Source organism: Trachypithecus francoisi, unplaced genomic scaffold (assembly GCF_009764315.1).
Source record: "Trachypithecus francoisi isolate TF-2019V2 unplaced genomic scaffold, Tfra_2.0 Lachesis_group3, whole genome shotgun sequence".
NCBI lineage: Eukaryota > Metazoa > Chordata > Mammalia > Primates > Cercopithecidae > Trachypithecus > Trachypithecus francoisi.
In genome coordinates, this window is record NW_022681468.1 from 96,257,829 (window position 1) to 96,276,232 (window position 18,404).

An 18,404-nucleotide genomic window follows, 5' to 3' on the forward strand; every position below is an offset into this window, starting at 1 on the left:
GCCGAGGTGGATGGATCACCTGAGGTTGGGAGTTCAAGACCAGCCTGATCGATATGGAGAAACCCTGTCTCTACTAAAAATACAAAAAATTACCTGGGCGTGGTGGTGTATGCCTGTAATCCCAGCTACTTGGGAGGCTGAGGCAGGAGAATCACTAGAACCCAGGAGGTAGAGGTTGCAGTGAGTCGGGATTGCACCAGTGCACTCCAGCCTGGGCAACAAGAGCGAAACTCTGTCTCAAAAAAAAAAAAGAAAAAAGAAAAAAACAAAAAACCATATATTATTATTATTATTATTTTAGGATTTTTAGTATTTTAATACAGTTCAAATCAGTGTGTCTGGTTCATTTCAGTTCCTTCACTGCCAAACCAGGGGGCAGGGACTGCTTCAGTTTCTCTGCCTTCTCTTTGTCAGTGATGACCAGGGTGTAAAGGTATCTGCTGCATCGAACTTTAAACTTCACATTGTCCTTATTTTTCTTGATCTTGACAGATTTGGCATCCTTTCGTCGGGCTGTGAGCAGGAAGTCCTTGATTTCCTCAATTTTCCGAGGCATGGCGACGAGGCGCGCAGGGAGCTGGCACGGACCGGGACAGCTAGCAGCGACCGAGTAAAAGGACGAAAAAAGGACCTCCATATATTATTTTATTTTATTTTATTTTAAGATGGAGTCTTGGCCGGGCGCGGTGGCTCAAGCCTGTAATCCCAGCACTTTGGGAGGCCGAGACGGGCGGATCACGAGGTCAGGAGATCGAGACCATCCTGGCTAACACGGTGAAACCCCGTCTCTACTAAAAATACAAAAAACTAGCCGGGAGAGGTGGCGGGCGCCTGTAGTCCCAGCTACGCGGGAGGCTGAGGCGAGAGAATGGCGTAAACCCGGGAGGCGGAGCTTGCAGTGAGCTGAGATCCGGCCACTGCACTCCAGCCTGGGCGACAGACCGAGACTCCGTCTCAAAAAAAAAAAAAAAAAAAAAAAAAAAAAAAAAAGATGGAGTCTTGCTTTGTCGCCCAGGCCGAAGTGCAGTGACATGATCTCGGCTCACTAAGCCCACCTTAATTTAAGGACCTTGATGCTGGGCACAATGGCTCATGCCTGTAATCCTAGCACTTTGGGAGGCCAAAGCAGGTGGATCACTTGAAGTCAGGAGTTTGAGACCAGCCTGGCCAATATGGTGAAACCTCATCTCTACTAAAAATTCAAAAATTAGCTGGGCACGGTGGCACATGCTTGTGGTCCCAGCTACTTAGGAGGCTGAGGCAGGAGAATCACTTGAGCCTGGGAGGTGGTGGATGCAGTGAGCCAAGATTACGCTACTGCACTCCAGCCTGGGAAACAGACCGAGACTCCGTCTCAAAAAAAAAAAAAAAAAAGTATCTTGAGATGGGGAGATGATGATTTTGGATGATCAGGGTGGGCCTTAAGTGTTATCACATATATCTTCATAAGAGGGAGACAGAGGAAGGCTTGTCTACACACGCCAGAGAATTTCTGCCACATAGACTGGAGTGAAGCATCATCCATGAAGCAAGGAACTCCAAGACTGCCACCAACACCAGAAGAAAAAAGGCATGGAACAGAGGGTCTCCTCTGGAGGCTTCAGAAAGGGCATGGCCTGGGCCAGGCATGTCTGTAATCCCAGCGCTCTGGGAGGCCAAGGTGGGCGGGTGACTTTGAGCTCATGAGTTCAAGACCACCATGGGCAACATAGTAAAACCATACCTCTACTAAAAATACAAAAAATTAGTTGGGTGTGGTGGCACATGCCTGTAGTCCCAGCTATTCTGGAGGCTGAGGTGAGAGGATTGCTTGAGCCTGGGAGGAGGAGGTTGCAGTGAGCCGAGATTGCGCACTGCACTCTAGCCTGGGAGACAAAGCCAGACCTTGTCTCAAAAAAAAAAGGACAAAAAAAGAAATGAGAAAACCTAGACAGAGAAGATGGAACAGCTCATTCAACCTTACAGAGCTGGTATAGAGAAGCAGGATTTGAACACTGATCGCTAAGTAGAGAGATGACCAGGTAACCCCAACTGATAGGATTCGTAAGGATGTTTTCTGGAAAAGAGATCCTTATAAGGCATTCAGAAGAGCAAATGGAGTTTCTAGGGGAAATGCTGGGAAGGGCATTCCAGGCAGTGAGCTACTGCATGAGAAAGGGCAAAAACATGTCTGTGGGAGACAGCTGAGTGCAGCGGGGTGTGGCCTGTTGTTTGGTGTGGCTGGAAGACAGGGGAGAAGGGCCAGAGACAAGGCAGAAAAGGACAGTAGGGGCCTGTGCCCCCAAACCTGGGGCAGGGACTTCTCTCAGCCCAGGTGCTCCAGGGTGCCCTTCAGCAGCCTGGAAGAAGGAGCTAGGAAACTTCGGAGGCTTGGCCACAGCAGTGCATGGTGATGGTGCCATTGAGTAGGACCTCTGTCTTTCTGAATTTATCTTCCCAGCATTCCCGTGGCTTTCACGTCTTGGAGTTGGTTTGCCTGCCAAAAGGGAAGTTCTCGCAACTGTCGGCTCTTAAATCCAAGGAATTGGCTGGGCATGGTGGCTCACGCCTGTAATCCCAGCATTTTGGGAGGCTGAGGCAGGTGAATCATGAGGTCAGGAGATCAAGACCATTGTGGCCAACATGGTGAAACCCTGTCTCTACTAAAAATACAAAAATTAGCTGGGTGTGGCGGCGCATGCCTATGGTCCCAGCTACTCAGGAGGCTGAGGCAGGAGAATTGCTTGAATCCAAGAGGCGGAGTCTGCAGTGAGCCAAGACTGCACCACTGCACTCCAGCCTGGGTGACAAAGCAAGACTCTGTCTCAAAAAAAAGAAAAAAAGAAAAAAGAAAAAAAAATCCAAGGATTTGTGCGAAGCTTCCAATTAGTCATCAACCATTTTCAACCTTTATAAGATGAAAAAATGTATAGAAGCTTATATATTGCAGTAAACCTAGGGAGGAACTGGATTTTAGTGCATCTTCTATCTTGGAGGGCAGTAGGGCAAAGGAACATATTATAAATGGGAACAGACCAAGGCATCGTCCTCACTAAATGAACAACTGTTTGGAGCTGGGTGCGGTGGCTCATGCTTGTAATCCCAGTACTTTGGGAGGCCGAGGCAAGCAGATCACCTGAGGTCAGGAGTTTGAGACCATCCTGGCCAACATATGAAACCCTGTCTCTACTAAAAATACAAAAATTAGCTGGGCGTGGTGGCAGGCGCCTATGGTTCCAGCTATTCAGGAGGCTGAGGTAGGAGAATCACTTAAACTTGGGAGGCATAGGTTGCAGTGAGCCAAGATCATGCCACTGCACTGTAGACTGGGTGACAGAAGGAGACTCTATCTGTCTCAAAAATAAATAAATAAATAAATAAATAAATAAATAAAATAAACGAAAAAACAGAGACAAAAAAACTGGATTGCTTGAGCCTGGGAGGTCCAGGCTGCAGTGAGCTGTGATCACACCATTGCACCCAAGCCTGAGCAACAGAGACACTGTCTCAAAACAAAAACACAAATAAAAACAAAAACAAAAACACCAAAATACAACAAAAACTTCCCCCAAAACCCAAAAAATGAAAAAACTTCTTGATTTGCTGGGTGTGGTGTCTCACACCTGTAATCTCAACACTTTGGCAGGGTGAGACAGGAGGATCACTTGAACCAAGGGGTTTGAGACTAGCATGGGCAATGTAGCAATATCCCCTCTCTACCAAAAATGAAAAAAAATAAAAAACTAGTTGGATATGGTGGTGCACACCTGTAGCCCCAGCTACTTGGGAGGCTGAGGAGGGAGGATCACTTGAGCCCAGGAGGTCAAGACTGCAGTGAGCCATGTTTGCACCACTGCACTCCAGCCTGGGTGACAGAGCAAGATGCTATCTAAAGAAAACCCCCAAACCATAAAGCAAACACAAAACTTTTAGTGATGAAAAATCCCAGGCTGGGCGCGGTGGCTCAAGCGGGTAATCCCAGCACTGTGGGAGGCCAAGGCGGGCGGATCACAAGGTCAGGAGATCGAGACCATCCTGGCCAACATGGTGAAACCCTGTCTGTACTAAAAATACAAAAAAAAACCCCAAAAAAAACCTTGATGGGTGTGGTGGCGGGCGCCTGTAGTCTCAGCTACTCAGGAGGCTGAGGCAGGAGAATGGCGTGGACCTGGGAGGCAGAGCTTGCAGTGAGCCGAGATTGTGCCACCGCACTCCAGCCTGGGTGAAAGTACGAGACTCCGTCTAAGAAAAAAAAAAAAGAAAAGAAAAAACCCAAACCCTGAAATATACAGAAGTAGAAAATAATGTAATGAACCTCCATGTACCCATCACCCAACTTTAATGATTCTCAACTAATGGCCAATCTTGCTTAATCTATATTCACACCTGCTACTGTCCTTACTAGGTATTTCTTTTTTTTGTTTATTTGTTTTTTGAGATGGAGTTTCACTCTTGTTGCCCAGGCTGGAGTGCAATGGCACTATCTTGGCTCACTGCAACCTGTGCCTCCCAGGTTCAAGCGATTCTCCTGCCTCAGCTTCCCAAGTAGCTGGGATTGCAGGCATGTGCCACCATGCCTGGCTAATTTTGTATTTTTAGTAAAGGTGGGGTTTCTCCATGTTGGTCAGGCTGGTCTCGATCTCCTGACCTCAGGTGATCCACCTGCTTTGGCCTCCCAAAATGTTGGGATTACAGGCATGAGCCACTGCCCCTGGCCTGGTATTTCTATTTTTATATGCCCCAATTATTTTTTATTTAGAAAAATTTGAAGCCGGCTGGGCGCGGTGGCTCACTCCTATAATCCCAGCACTTTGGGAGGCCGAGGCGGGCGGATCGCGAGGTCAGGAGATTGAAACCATCCTGGCTAACATGGTGAAATACTGTCTCTACTAAAAATACAAAAAATTAGCCGGGTGTGGTGATGGGCGCCTGTGGTCCCGCTACTGGAGAGGCTGAGGCAGGAGACTGGTGTGAACCCGGAAGACGGAGCTTGCAGTGAGCAGAGATTGTGCCACCGCACTCCAGCCTGGGCAACACTGGGAGACTCCGTCTCAAAAAAAAAAAAAAAAGAAAAGAAAGAAAAATTTGAAGCCTATTAAAACATTACAAGAGTCTCGGGCTGGGTGCCCGAGACTCGGGCCTGTAATCCCAGCACTTTGGGAGGCTGAGACGGGTGGATCATGAGGTCAGGAGTTCAGACCAACCTGGTCAAGATGTGGAAACCCTGTCTCTACTAAAAATACAAAATTAGCTGGGCATGGTGGTACACACCTGTAATCCCAGCAACTCGGGAGGCCGAGGCAGGAGAATTGCTTGAACGAGAGATCGCGCCACTATACTCCAACCTGGGCAACAGAGCAAGACTCCGTCTCAAAAACAAAAACAAAAACAAAGCATTACAAGAGTCTCATCTGAGGCTGGGCATGGTTTCTCATGCCTGTAATCCCAGCACTTTGGGAGCTGAGGTGGGTGCATCACTTGAGGTCAGGAGTTTGAGACCAGCCTAACCAACATGTTGAAACCTTGTCTATACCAAAAATACAAAGTTAGCTGGGCGTGTGGGAGGCTGAGGCAGGAGAATTGCTTGAACCTGGTAGGCAGAGGTTGTGATGAGCTGAGATCATGCCATCGCACTCCAGCCTGGGTAACAAGAGCGAAACTCCTTCTTAAAAAAAAAAAAAAAAAGAGTCTCATCTGAGAGGCAATTTTATATCACATAGATTCACCAATTGTTAACATTTTACCACAATTGCTTATCTTTCCAACCTTTCTCTTTCTCTTTACTTACCGTACTGTTAGCTGCAGAGAAGCCCTATTTTAAAGTTAGGGGAACTAGAGTTTAGAGAGGTAAATAATTGCCCCAGGCTCTCACAGTTTGTATTGGAAGGAACCGGGTTATGAAGCCAAGCCTGTGTATGTCTACTATGAGTACCTCTCCTGACCATGCTTTGACTGTTGAAACAGGGATGGACAAGAGAAATCTCTCTCAAAGTTAAGAACCATGCTTCAGGTGAGTGTGGTGGTGGGTAGATCTCTTGTGCCCAGGAGTTCGAGATCAGCCTAGCAAACATGGTGATACTTCATCTCTTCCAAAAAATAATTTAAAAAGAAAATTAGCCCCATGCCTGTAGTCCTAGCTACTCACGAGGCTGAGGTGGGAGGATTGCTTGCGCTCAGGAGGTGGAGGTTTCAGTGAGCCATGATTGTGCCACTGCACTCCAGATTGGGTGATAGAGAGAGACCCTGTCTCAAAAACAAAAAACCGAAAAGACAAAGAAATCCCTCCACCTTCACTGCTGTGCTTTGGAACAGCTGACCTACCAAGCCAAGCACCTCTCCTCCTACAACATCTGTTTTTTTTGAGATAGAGTTTTGCTCTTGTTGTCCAGGCTAGAGTGTGCAATGACGTGATCTTAGCTCACTGCAACCTCCGCCTCCCGGATTCAAGCAATTCTCCTGCCTCAGCCTCCCGAGTAGCTGGGATTACAGGCATGCGCCACTATGCCCGGCTAATTTTTTGTACTTTTAGTAGAGACGGAGTTTCTCCATGTTGGTCAAGCTGGTCCAGACCAACTTTCTCTCTCTCTCTCTCTTTTTTTCTTTTTCTTTTTGTTGAAATGGAGTATCATTATCTGGTCTGGAACTCAGGAGATCTGCCCACCTTAGCCTCCCAAAGTACTGGGATTACAGGTGTGAGCCACCGTGCCCGGCTTCCTCCTCTGACATCTAAGCTGAAGGTTGTATGTGTGATGAGGTGTCATAAACGCTGGCACTCAAGTGTTTGGGCCAGCCCGGTTAAACAGCCCATGCAGTGCTTGGGGACTTTTGAAAGGAGCCCATCCCCATCTCTGAGAGGGAGTTTGGTAGTGAGAGCAATTTGTTGAGAAGAGAACTCAGGCATATGCTTCTTATAATCCTGTTATCGGTCAGTTGTGGTTCATTTTGTGCTTCAATTATCTTGAAACCTTCCCTTCTCTTCTCTCATACCCTGTCCTTTTTGTTTTGAGCTGGGTATCTCACTACGTTGCCCAGGCTGGTCACAAACTCCTAGGCTCAAGTGATATTCCTGCCTCGGCCTCCTTGGTATCTGGGACTATAGCAGGTGCATGCCACTGTGCCCGGCTGAAACCATCCTTATTTCTATCCTGATCTCTGTCTCTTGTTAGATTTCTTTCTTTCTCTCTTTCTCTCTCTTTCCTCTTTCTCTCTCTCTCTCTTTTTTTTTTTTTGTAGAAACAGGGTCTCGCTATTTTGCCCAAGCTGGTCTCAAACTCCAGGAGGTGGAGAGTGCAGTGAGATAGTATCATGCACTGCTCTCCAGCCTGGGTGACAGAGCAAGACCCTGTCTCAATTAAAAAACAAGGATATCTCAAGACCCCTGAAAATCAGCCTAAAGATAAGCTCATGACTTTCCTTCCCCTCTACCCAAGCGCAGTTGAAGGCCCCCCCTCCTTTTAATTCCGCTAGCCTAGTGGGTGGCCCCACCTTCCATTTGCTGTCTCTGAACCAGGTGGTTGGGAGCTATCTCTGACACTTCCCTCTTCTGCACCACTCCCACTAGCTACTGAGTCCTGTACTTTCCTTTATTTCTTGACATGGACTCTCTTCTTTTTTTTAAAAAATTTTTTATTATAAAAATAAGGTAGGGTACATGTGCACAACGTGCAGGTTTGTTACATATGTATACATGTGCCGTGCTGGTTTGCTGCACCCATCAAGTCATCATTTACATTAGGTGTATCTCCTAATGCTATCCCTCCCCCCTCCCCCCAACCCCACAACAGGCCCCGGTGTGCGATGTTCCCCGCCCCGTGTCCAAGTGTTCTCATTGTTCAGTTCCTACCTATGAGTGAGAACATGTGGTGTTTGGTTTTCTGTCCTCGTGATAGTTTGCTCAGAATGATGGTTTCCATCTTCATCCGACATAGACTCTCTTCTTAATCAGAACTTTAGTCAGGTTCCTCTGAGTTCTTTGCTTGACTAGTCCTGACCACGGACTTCCCTCTCTGTTCTGATAGATTCGTTTAAGTAAGAATCTTGCTAAAACCCTCACCTATGATATCTGTCCATCCTCTACAATAATCCCAAGTCAGAAACCATATGTCGTTGATGTTTCCTCTCAGTAATTTTCCATCCAGTGACCCCCACCCTTCTCCTTGGTTATAAATCTCCCCTTGTCTTTGTTGAAGTCGGCGTTGAGTCCAATCTCTCGAACCCACTGCAAGACCCTGTGGTAGTAGTCCCTACACCTATCACTGTGACTCCTTTTGGATAAATAAAATGAATTAAAAAATAAAATAAATAAATAAATAAAAGGTTACCACCTTTTAACAAATGTCATAAATAATAATAAATAATATTTTTCTTTAACATCCTTTTTTTTTTTTTTTTGAGACAGGGTCTTGCTCTGTCTCCCAGGCTAGAGCGCAATGGCACTATCTCGGCTCACTGTAACCTCTGCCTCCTAGAATCAAGTGATTCTTGTGCCTCAGTCTCCCAAGTAGCTTGGACTACAGGCATGCACCACCACGCCCAGCTAATTTTTGTATTTTTATTAATTTATTTGTTTATTTATTTATTTCGAGATGGAGTTTTGCTCTTTTTGCCCAGGCTGGAGTGCAGTGGCACAGTCTCGGCTCATTGCAACCTCCGCCTCCCAGGTTCAAGTGATTCTCCTGCCTCAGCCTTCCGAGTAGCTGGGATTACAGGCGTGCTCCACCACGCCTGGCTAATTTTGTATTTTTAGTAGAGACGGGGTTTTGCCATGTTGGCTGGGCTGGTCTCGAACTCCTGACCTCAGGTGATCCGCCCTCCTCAGTCTCCCAAAGTGCTGGGATTATAGGCGTAAGCCACTGCACTCTGCCTAATTTTTTTATTTTTAGGAGAGATGGGGTTTCACCATGTTGTCTCAAACTCCTGACCTCAAGTGATCTGCCTGCCTTGGCCTCCCAAAGTGTTGGAATTACCGGTGTGAGTCACCATGCCTGGCCTTTCTCTTTTTTTTTTTTTTTTTTGAGACAGAGTCTTGCTCTGTCGCCCAGACTGGAGTGCAGTGGCGTGATCTCAGCTCACTGCAAGCTCTGCCTCCCGGGTTCAAGCAGTTCTCTGCCTCAGCTTCTGGAGTAGCTGGGATTACAGGTGCCTGCCACCATGCCCAGCTAATTTTTTTGTATTTTTAGTAGAGATGGGGTTTCACCGTCTTGGCCAGGCTGGTCTTGAACCCCTGACCTCGTGATCCGCCTGACTCAGCCTTCCAAAGTGCTGGGATTACAGGTGTGAGCCACCGCGGCAGGCCTTTTTTTTTTTTTTTTTTTTTTTTTGAAAAAAGACCAAACTTTCCAACTTGAATAAGGCTCCTGAGGGCATGCAAGGCCTGGCCTCTGCATGTCCCTCCAGCAGCAGGCCCTAGCCTGCTTCTGAGCCTTTGGCAAGCTCTTCCTGGGGACCCCGTTTCCACCCCTCACCTATCATCTATCTTCCTTGGATCTTGGCTCCTTCATCTTTTTCTCATCTGCTTCTTAGGGACACCTTCCTTTCCTACCATGGCTGCTTCTTCCCTTGTGCACTCTCACAGCACTTACTATGCTGTGGTATCTTGCTGGTGTGATTCTTTGTCCATTTTCCTACCTCCCCCCTAAGGTCTGTGTGGGCAGGCACTGTGTCTTCCTTCACTAAGCCTAGTATCCTAACTGCCTACTGTGGTGCCTGACATACATATTTGCTGATATGATACAAATGCGTATTTGCTGAATGAAATAATGAGTAAAATCTGAGTAACAGAAATAATACTTAGGTCTAAGAAGGACCAGTCTTTTTTTTTTTTTTTGTAGTTGTTTAGCTACTTCATTTTTTTAAAAAGGGTATCTTAATAACTAATTACTTAGTGCCACTACTGCCATCTAGTGGTGACTGATGTTATTATACTGCTGGGTCCATTCTCGATGTTACTGTACTGGCAGAGAAGGGAATCAATATATGCAAGACATCTGTTGGGTGTTTGCCTTGTTTCAGGTATTGTACCAGGAAATTTACGGCAGTTCCTGCTGGTTACACCAGCAAAGGGAGTGTAAACTGCTTTCCTATTGTCACCATCTAAGGGGGAGACCTGATATCGACACCAGAAGACCGGCTCTATTATTTTTTTGAAATATATTTCTTTATTTTCATTCCCATATAGAAGAGATGAAACAAGGATAGTGATGCTGGAAAATCCTGCTTCAATCAAATCATCACATAGGTTAACATCAGAAAACCTGTATTTGAATCTGACTCCTCTATCCTTGCACTGAGAAATTGGACGTATTGACCCAGTTGCTGTGAGGGCTAAATTAGATGATGCAGAAAGTGCTTGGCATGCAGTAGATATGCAAAACAATAACTGTTATTTTAGACACTCTCCAAGCAGGAAAAAAAGTCTTCATGCCTTCTAACTAATAATACAAACATTGGCCGGGCGCGGTGGCTCAAACCTGTAATCCCAGCACTTTGGGAGGCCGAGACGGGCGGATCACGAGGTCAGGAGTTCGAGACCATCCTGGCTAACACGGTGAAATCCCCGTCTCTACTGAAAAATACAAAAAGCTAGCCGGGCGAGGTGGCGGGCGCCTGTAGTCCCAGCTACTCCGGAGGCTGAGGCAGGAGAATGGCGTAAACCCGGGAGGCGGAGCTTGCAGTGAGCTGAGATCCGGCCACTGCACTCCAGCCCGGGCAACAGAGCGAGACTCCGTCTCAAAAAAAAAAAAAAAAAATACAAACGCATGCAGTGTGTTTAAACTCTGGCTTCATAGTTTAACAAATACAAATCTAATAAAAAAATTAGTCAAACTCTATAAACACGTTTATAACAAATACAAATCTAATCGAAAAAACTAATCAAACACTGTAAACCCAACTTGATTTTAAAATTCTAGTGGCTACAACATCATGTTGTTTGTGAATCCATTCCATTGATGCATTTAAAGATGTAGGAGAAACCATTTCAGAACCTCTGGGAGGACCAGTTTGGTTATCTTATGATGCTGCTGGATTCCAAAGCACTTCCAAATTCTAAGGTGGCATAACTGCATCAAAGAAGAGGGACTTCCCTCTCCAAGAACAGCTGGACCAAAGGGCTCTCTGGAGGCACCAGCTCCACAGGATATTTGCCTTCAGCATTCTTGGCCTGGGTGTCTGCTCCAAAATCCATGAGCAGGCAAGCCATCTCTTCACTGGCTGTCCTGGCCACTGCATGAAGTGGAGAATCCTGACCTCTCCCTTGGTTCATGTCTGCTCCTGACTCTAGAAGCTTCTTTACACAGGCTATCTGCTGTTTTTCACAAGCCAAATAGAGTGGAGTGCCCAGGTGGCTGATTTTATGGTCAATGTTGCCCCCATAAGCTATAAGAGCGTCAACACACTCCACGTGGCCTCTCCTAGAAGCTTCATGGATGGGGGATGCCAGATCACTCTCAGGTTGAATGCTGGCTCCATGCTGCAGAAGCAAATTCACACAATCCCAGCTGTGGCTAACACAAACATTAAACAGTGGAAGGTGCCAGTCTGTTGTCACACCAATCACCTGAGCTCCATGCTTTAATAAAATCTTTACACAAGAGGGATGACCTCTGAGACGGGCTTCATGGAGTGGGGAAACATGATCTGCCGTGATGATGTTCACAAGCCACCCCTGGGTGATGAGGGTCCTCAGAGACAGCTGATGTCTGTAGATTGCAGTTTCAGGCATAGGAGACCAATCACACACAGTGGGTTTGACAGAAGCCTGGTGTCAGGAGAGTCTCTTGGCCCCGTGCGCTTGCTCCCATCATGCCCCCTTGTTTGCCATCCATGGGGCTCTCTCCTAAGCAAGCAAGCTCTGCGCTCACTTCAGTTGCTCAGCAAAGTCCAAACTCCATGCTCCCCCTGCTCCTGAAAAAATTCCAGTTCTGTGGCTGGCTGAGCTGCACGCATCCTGGTCAAGTGGTCTAACTGGCTAACACCTATTTTTTTTCTTTTTTTAAAAGAGTCTCACTCTTTCACGGTTGCCCAGAGCTTCAGTGTAGTGGCATGATCATAGCTCATGGTAACCTCGAACTCCCGGGCTCAAGCGGTTCTCCCCACTCAGCCTCCCGAGTAGCTAGGACTACAGGTGTGCGCCACCATGCCTGCTTCATTTTTAATTTTTGTAGCTCTTGCTATATTGTCCAGGCTGGTCTCTAAATTCTGGGCTCGAGTAGTTGCAGAGGGCCAGAACGAAACGCTCCTTCATGGCAATAGACATATTTTGTTTTTTGAGACAGGATCTTGCTATATCCACCAGGCTGGAGTGCAGTGGCAGGATCTTGGCTTGCTGTGACTTCTGCCTCCCAGGTTCAAGTGATTCTCGTGCCTCAGCCTCCCCAGTATTTGGGATTACAGGCATGTGCCATGACTAATTTTTGTATTTCTAGTGGAGACTAAAATAAAACAATTTTGCAAAATTGTTGCAAAACTGGGCAACAAGTTTGCCATGTTGCCCAGGCTGGTCTCAAACTCCTGACTTCAAGTGATCTGCCCATCTCTGGCTCCCAGAGTGCTGGGATTACAGGCATGAGTCACCATGCCCAGCTGACATATTTTGTAAACAGGGAGAAAAATAGGTGGCTCTTAAAATTTCAGTAAAATGTCCACATTCCTTCTTTTTTTTTTGTTTTGAGATGGAGTGTCACTCTGTCGTCCAGACTGGAGTGCAGTGGCACAATCTTGGCTCACTGCCAGCTCTGTCTCCCGGGTTCACGCCATTCTCCTGCCTCAGCCTCCCAAGTAGCTGGGACTACAGGTGCCCACCACTATGGCTGGCTAATTTTTTGTATTTTTAGTAGAGACGGGGTTTCACTGTATTAGCCAGGATGGTCTCGATCTCCTGACCTCGTAATCTGCCCACCTCGGCCTCCCAAAATGCTGGGATTACAGGTGTGAGCCACTGTGCCCAGCCCACATTCTTTCTTATACAACAACAGAGGACCAGTGAGTGCCTTCACTTTGAAGACCCCAGGAAACCTGGATACGCAGGATTTCTGTATGGCTTTTTTTTTTTTTTTTTTTTTGAGATGGGGTCGTGCTTTGTCACCCAGGCTGGAGTGCAGTGGTGCAATCTTGGCTCACTGCAACCTCTGCCTCTCGGGTTCAAGTGATTCTCTTGCCTCAGCCTCCCAAATAGCTGGGACTACAGGCATGTGCCACCACGTCCGGCTAACTTTTGTATATTTAGTAGAGACGGGGTTTCACAATGTTGACTGGGCTGGTCTGGAACTCCTGACCTCAAGTGGTCCGCCCACCTCTGCCTCCCAAAGTGCTGGGATTACAGGTGTGAGCCACTGCGCTTGTCCTCTACCTGGCTTCTTATAGATGGTTTCTCTTGGTGTATGTTTCCTAGGCTTTTTGACTTTGTGGACTAGAAAACTCTGGTCTCCAAGTCCCTACAAAGTTCCAGATCTTCTATAGATTAAACATTTTAACAGTCTTCATAAAGTGCATTTGAGATCCAAGGTAAACATTCATTACCTATATACCAACCACTTCAAAGCTTTTATGAAATAAGAATATACATAAAATGCATGAGATAGGTGTACTTTGCTTTATGTATTTGTGACAAGTTCACACAAGTAAATTTTTAAAATTTTGGTGAGGAGATAATTTGGCTTTTTTTTTTTTTTTTTTGAGACAGAGTCTCACTCTGTCACCTGGGCTAGAGTGCAGTGGTGTGATCTCTGCTCACTGCAATTTCTGCCTCCTGGGTTTAAGCAATTCTCCTGCCTCAGCCTCCTCAGTAGCTGTGATTACAGGCTCATGGCACCAAGCTCAGCTAAGTTTGTTTTTTATTTTTAGTAGAGACAGGGTTTCATCATGTTGGCCAGGCTGCTCTGGAACTCCTGACCCCAAGTGACCCACTTGCCTTGGCCTCCCAAAGTGCTGGGATTACAGGCATGCCCCACTGCTCCCCACCAGGCAATTTTTTTTTAACCAAGAGTAAATTCAAAGGAGCCTGAGCAGTAGTTTTAACAGGTAAGTCTGGTAGAAGATCAGGGAGCATGCCATAAGTAGCATGTACAGTGTACTGTATTATAAAGAGGAATGGTTTTAAACCTTTTTTTTGAGACAGGGTCTCCCTCTGTCATCCAGGTTGGAGTGCAGTGGCATGATTTTGGTTCACTGCAACCTCCACCTCCTAGGCTCAAGCAATTCTCCCACTTCAGCCTCCAGAGTAGCTGGGACTATAGGTCACGCTACCATGCCCGGCTAATTTTTTATAGAGAAGGGGTTTCACCATGTTGCCCAGGCTGGTCTCAAACTCCTGACCTCGAGTCATCCGCCCACCTCAGCCTCCCAAAGTGATGGGATTACAGCGGTGATCCACCAGGCCCAGCGGTTTTAAACTTGAACTTACATCTGTGCTTGTTAAAGCACAGATTCCTAAGCTCCATCCCCAGAGATTCTGGTTCAGTAGGGCTGGGGGCAGGACTGATAATTTTTTTTTTTTTGAGACAGAATTTTGCTCTGTCACCCAGGCTGGAGTGTAGTGGCATGATCTCGGCTCACTGCAACCTTCATCTCCTGGGCTCAAGAAATTCTCCTGCCTCAGCCTCCCAAGTAGCTGGGATTACAGGCATGTGCCACCACGGCTGGCTAATTTTTGTATTTTTAGTAGAGACAGGGTTTCACCATATTGGTGAGGCTGGCCTTGAACTCCTGACCTTGAGTAATCCATCTGCCTTGGCCTCCCAAAGTGCTGGGATTACAGGTGTGAGCCACCGCACCTGGTGAGAATGTGTTTCTAACAAGCTCTTGGGGGATGTGAATGCTGCCGGCTCAGGGGTGACACTTGGAGAACCATCAGAGCAATGAATTATGCCCTGACTTACAGTAGCCTGTGTCCTGCTTTCTGTCTTTTTCTGGAGAGGTAAAAATTGATGTAGCCTCCCTATTACTTGTTCCCCCTTTGAAAGAACGCAGGAGAGAAGGATTTCTTTTCTGCTTTAGTCTCTGTGCCTCATGTCTTTTTTGTTGTTGTTAAAATACAAATAGAGATGGAGTCTCCCCATGTTGTCCAGGCTGGTCTTGAACTCCTGGGCTCAGGAGATCCTCCTGCCTCTGCCTCCCAAGGTGTTGGGATTACAGGCATGAGCCACTGTGCCCGGCAGTATGCCTCATGTTTCATCCAGTATGATAAAAAAAAAGTGGGCAGTGGTCAGTGTAAGAGGCAATGGTGAGTCCCCTTTCGCCTATGGATCTGTGTCTGGTTCCTCTTCGCGTTTTGGAAGACTTAATAAATGTCCGCTATGGCCGGATGAGAGATCTCAGACTGCCACAGGCCTGAGTGGTTGTATTTTGGAGATGTCTATGGCTGGCCTGCGTAGGTATGTGCGTTTGCGATCACCCTGCCAGAGTTGTGGCACCTGTCTCCTCTCCGTCTGGCCTTCTACCTGGCTCCCTCTAATCTAGTTTCCAAATGGAAGCCAGAGTCCACCTAAAACACAGGATAGGAGGTCTGTGTGCTACATACATCTTTAGTTGCTCTTGCTTCTTAGAGAATAAAATCTCTTTTCTTTAGCAGGGTACATGAGGTCTTTATATCTGGCTTCTGTTCATTTCATCTTCTCTCTGGTTCAGCTTTTTTGGTTTTCCACATCCTGAACTTACTGCCTATAATGTCCTCATGTCATTTATTTGTCTATTTAATTTTCTTTTGTCTTTCTTAGTCCACAGATAACTCTTTACATAAATCTCTGTGTGATTCTGGCACACATACTTTTATTGAATGATTGAACAAATGCATGAATGAATAAATAAGTATACAGGAAATTGATTTTTAAAAAATTGTTGTAAAATACATATAACTTACAATTGGCCATCTTAACAATTTTTTTTTTAGCGTTTTTTGGGTTTTTTTGAGATGGAGTTTCGCTCTTGTTGCTCAGGTAGGAGTGCAATGGCATGATCTCAGCTCACTGCAACCTCCGCCTCCTTGGTGCAAGTGATTTTGTTGCCTCAGCCTCCCGAGCAGCTGGGATTACAGGCATGTGCCACCACGCCTGGCTAATTTTGTATTTTTAGTAGAGACGGGGTTTCTCTATGTTGGTCAGGCTGATCTGAAACTCCCGACCTCAGGTGATGCACCTGCCTTGGCCTCTCAAATTGCTGGGATTACAGGCATGAGTCACCTTGCCCGGCATCTTTTTTTTTTTTTTTTTTTGAGACAGAGTCTTGCCTCTGCCTCTTGGGTTTAAGCCACCTGAGTAGCTGGGATTACAAGTGTGCACCACCACGCCGGCTAATTTTTGTATTTTTAGTAGAGACAGGGTTTCACCATGTTGGTCAGGCTGGTCTCAAACTCCTCACCTTAGGTGATCTGCCCGCCTTGGCCTCCCAAAGTGCTGGAATTACAGACTTGAGCCACCATGTCCGGCCAATCTTAACCATTTTTTAAGTGTACAGTTCAGTGGCAATCACCACCACCATCCATCTCCAGAACTTCTTGGTCACTCAAACAGAAAGTCTGTACCCATTTAAACAACAACTCCAAATTCCCCTCTGCTTTCAGTTTTTGGCAATCACCATTCTACTTTTTGTCTCTATGATTTGACCACTCTAGGTATGTCTCAGTCTGTTTTCTGTTGCCAGTAACAGAATACCTGAAACTGGGTAATTGATAAAGTAAAGGACTTTATTTCTTACAGTTATGGAGGCTGACAAGTCGAAGGTTGAGGGGCCACATATGGTGAGAGCCTTCTTGCTGGTGGGGAGTCTCTGTAGAGTCTGGAGGTGGTGCAGGGCGTCAATGGCAAGGGTCTGAGTGGCTGAGTGTGTGCTGGCCTAGGTCTCTCTTCTTCTTTTTTTTTTTTCAAGATGGAATCTTGCTCTTGTCACCCAGGGTGGGGTGCAATGGCACGATCTTGGCTCACCGCAACCTCCACCTCCCGGATTCAATTGATTCTCATGCCTCAGCCTCCTGAGTAGCTGGGATTACAGGAGTGTGCCACCACACCCAAGTAATTTTTGTATTTTTAGTAGACACAGGGTTTCGCCATGTAGGGGAGGCTGGTCTTGAACTCCTGACTTCGAGTGATCCGCCTGTCTTGGCCTCCCAAAGTGCTGGGATTACAAGCGTGAACCACTGTGCCCAGTCTGTTGTGCTATTTTCTGTATGTTCTTTTGTGTCTTTCACATTTTGTGCCAGGCGCTGTGTATTTTCCATTTTAAATAATGCTGAAAAGAATGCAAATAACCTGTCTGGTGGGAGAGGTGATTAGTTTTTTCCCGATCTTACACGGAAAGGGATGCTTTGTGGCCTAGAAATAAATGTTAAGTCAGTAAGAAAAACCCTAAATTAAGTTAAACTTGGCTGGTTAATTTTCTTGACTCTCAGGAAAGATTAACCATCAGTCTGATTCTTTGACTGCTCCAGGGATTTTTAAATAACTGTATATATATATATATATTTTTTTTTTTTTTTTTTAAACAAAGTTTTGCTCTTGTTGCCCAGGCTGGAGTGCAATGGCATGATCTTGGCTCACTGCAACCTCCACCTCCTGGGTTCAAGTGATTCTCCTGCCTCAGCCTCCTGAGTAGCTGGGATTACAGGCATCTGCCACCACACCTGGCTAATTTTTGTATTTTTAGTAGAGACAGGGTTTCACCCTGTTGGCCAGGCTGGTCTCGAACTCATGACCTCAGGTGATCCACCTGCCTCGGCCTCCCAAAGTGCTGGGATTACAGGCGTGAGCCACCAGGTCTGGCAAATAACTGTATCTTATTCACAATATAATGATTAGATATTTTTAGTACTCAGAAATTGACCTGAAAATGCCCCATCCAAATGCATTTAAGGGCAAAATCTCGTTTTTATACAGTTTCTCTTAGCAGCTGCTCAAGTGCAAGCTTCAGAGTTTCTGTTTCTTCTAAGCTGTCTATAGCAGCAAGGAAGAGTCCTTTAAGATGAATTTGATAGGCCAGGCGTGGTGGCTCATGCCTGTAATTCCAGCACTTTGGGAGGCTGAGGCGGGTGGATCACCTGAGGTCAGGAGTTTGAGAACAGCCTGGCCAACACGGTGAGACCCCGTCTCTACTAAAAATACAAAAATTAGCTGGGCGTGGTGGAAGGCGCCTGTAGTCCCAGCTACTGGGAAGGCTGAGGCAGGAGAATTGCTTGAACCTGGGAAGCAGAGGTTGTAGTGAGCCAACATCACGCCATTGCACTCCAACCTGGGGACAAGAGCAAGACTTTGTCTCCAAAAAAAAAAAAAAAAAAAAAAAAAGAGATTTATAGCTTTGTCCTAATAAATGCTTATGTCGGCCGGGCGCGGTGGCTCAAGCCTGTAATCCCAGCACTTTGGGAGGCCGAGACGGGCGGATCACGAGGTCAGGAGATCGAGACCATCCTGGCTAACACGGTGAAACCCCGTCTCTACTAA

At 46.4% G+C, this 18,404-nt stretch overlaps 1 protein-coding gene and 1 pseudogene across 1 annotated transcript; both read right to left on the minus strand.

Moving 5' to 3' along the window:
* Positions 1–295: 295 nt before the first annotated feature.
* On the minus strand, positions 296–632 carry LOC117070171 (60S ribosomal protein L38). The gene has a single exon (XM_033188909.1). It carries the CDS (start codon positions 554–556, stop codon positions 344–346), a length of 213 nt encoding a protein of 70 aa, XP_033044800.1. The 5' UTR covers positions 557–632; the 3' UTR covers positions 296–343.
* A 10,302-nt stretch (positions 633–10,934) lies between these two features.
* Positions 10,935–11,810, minus strand: LOC117071510 (annotated as a pseudogene).
* Positions 11,811–18,404: the final 6,594 nt, after the last annotated feature.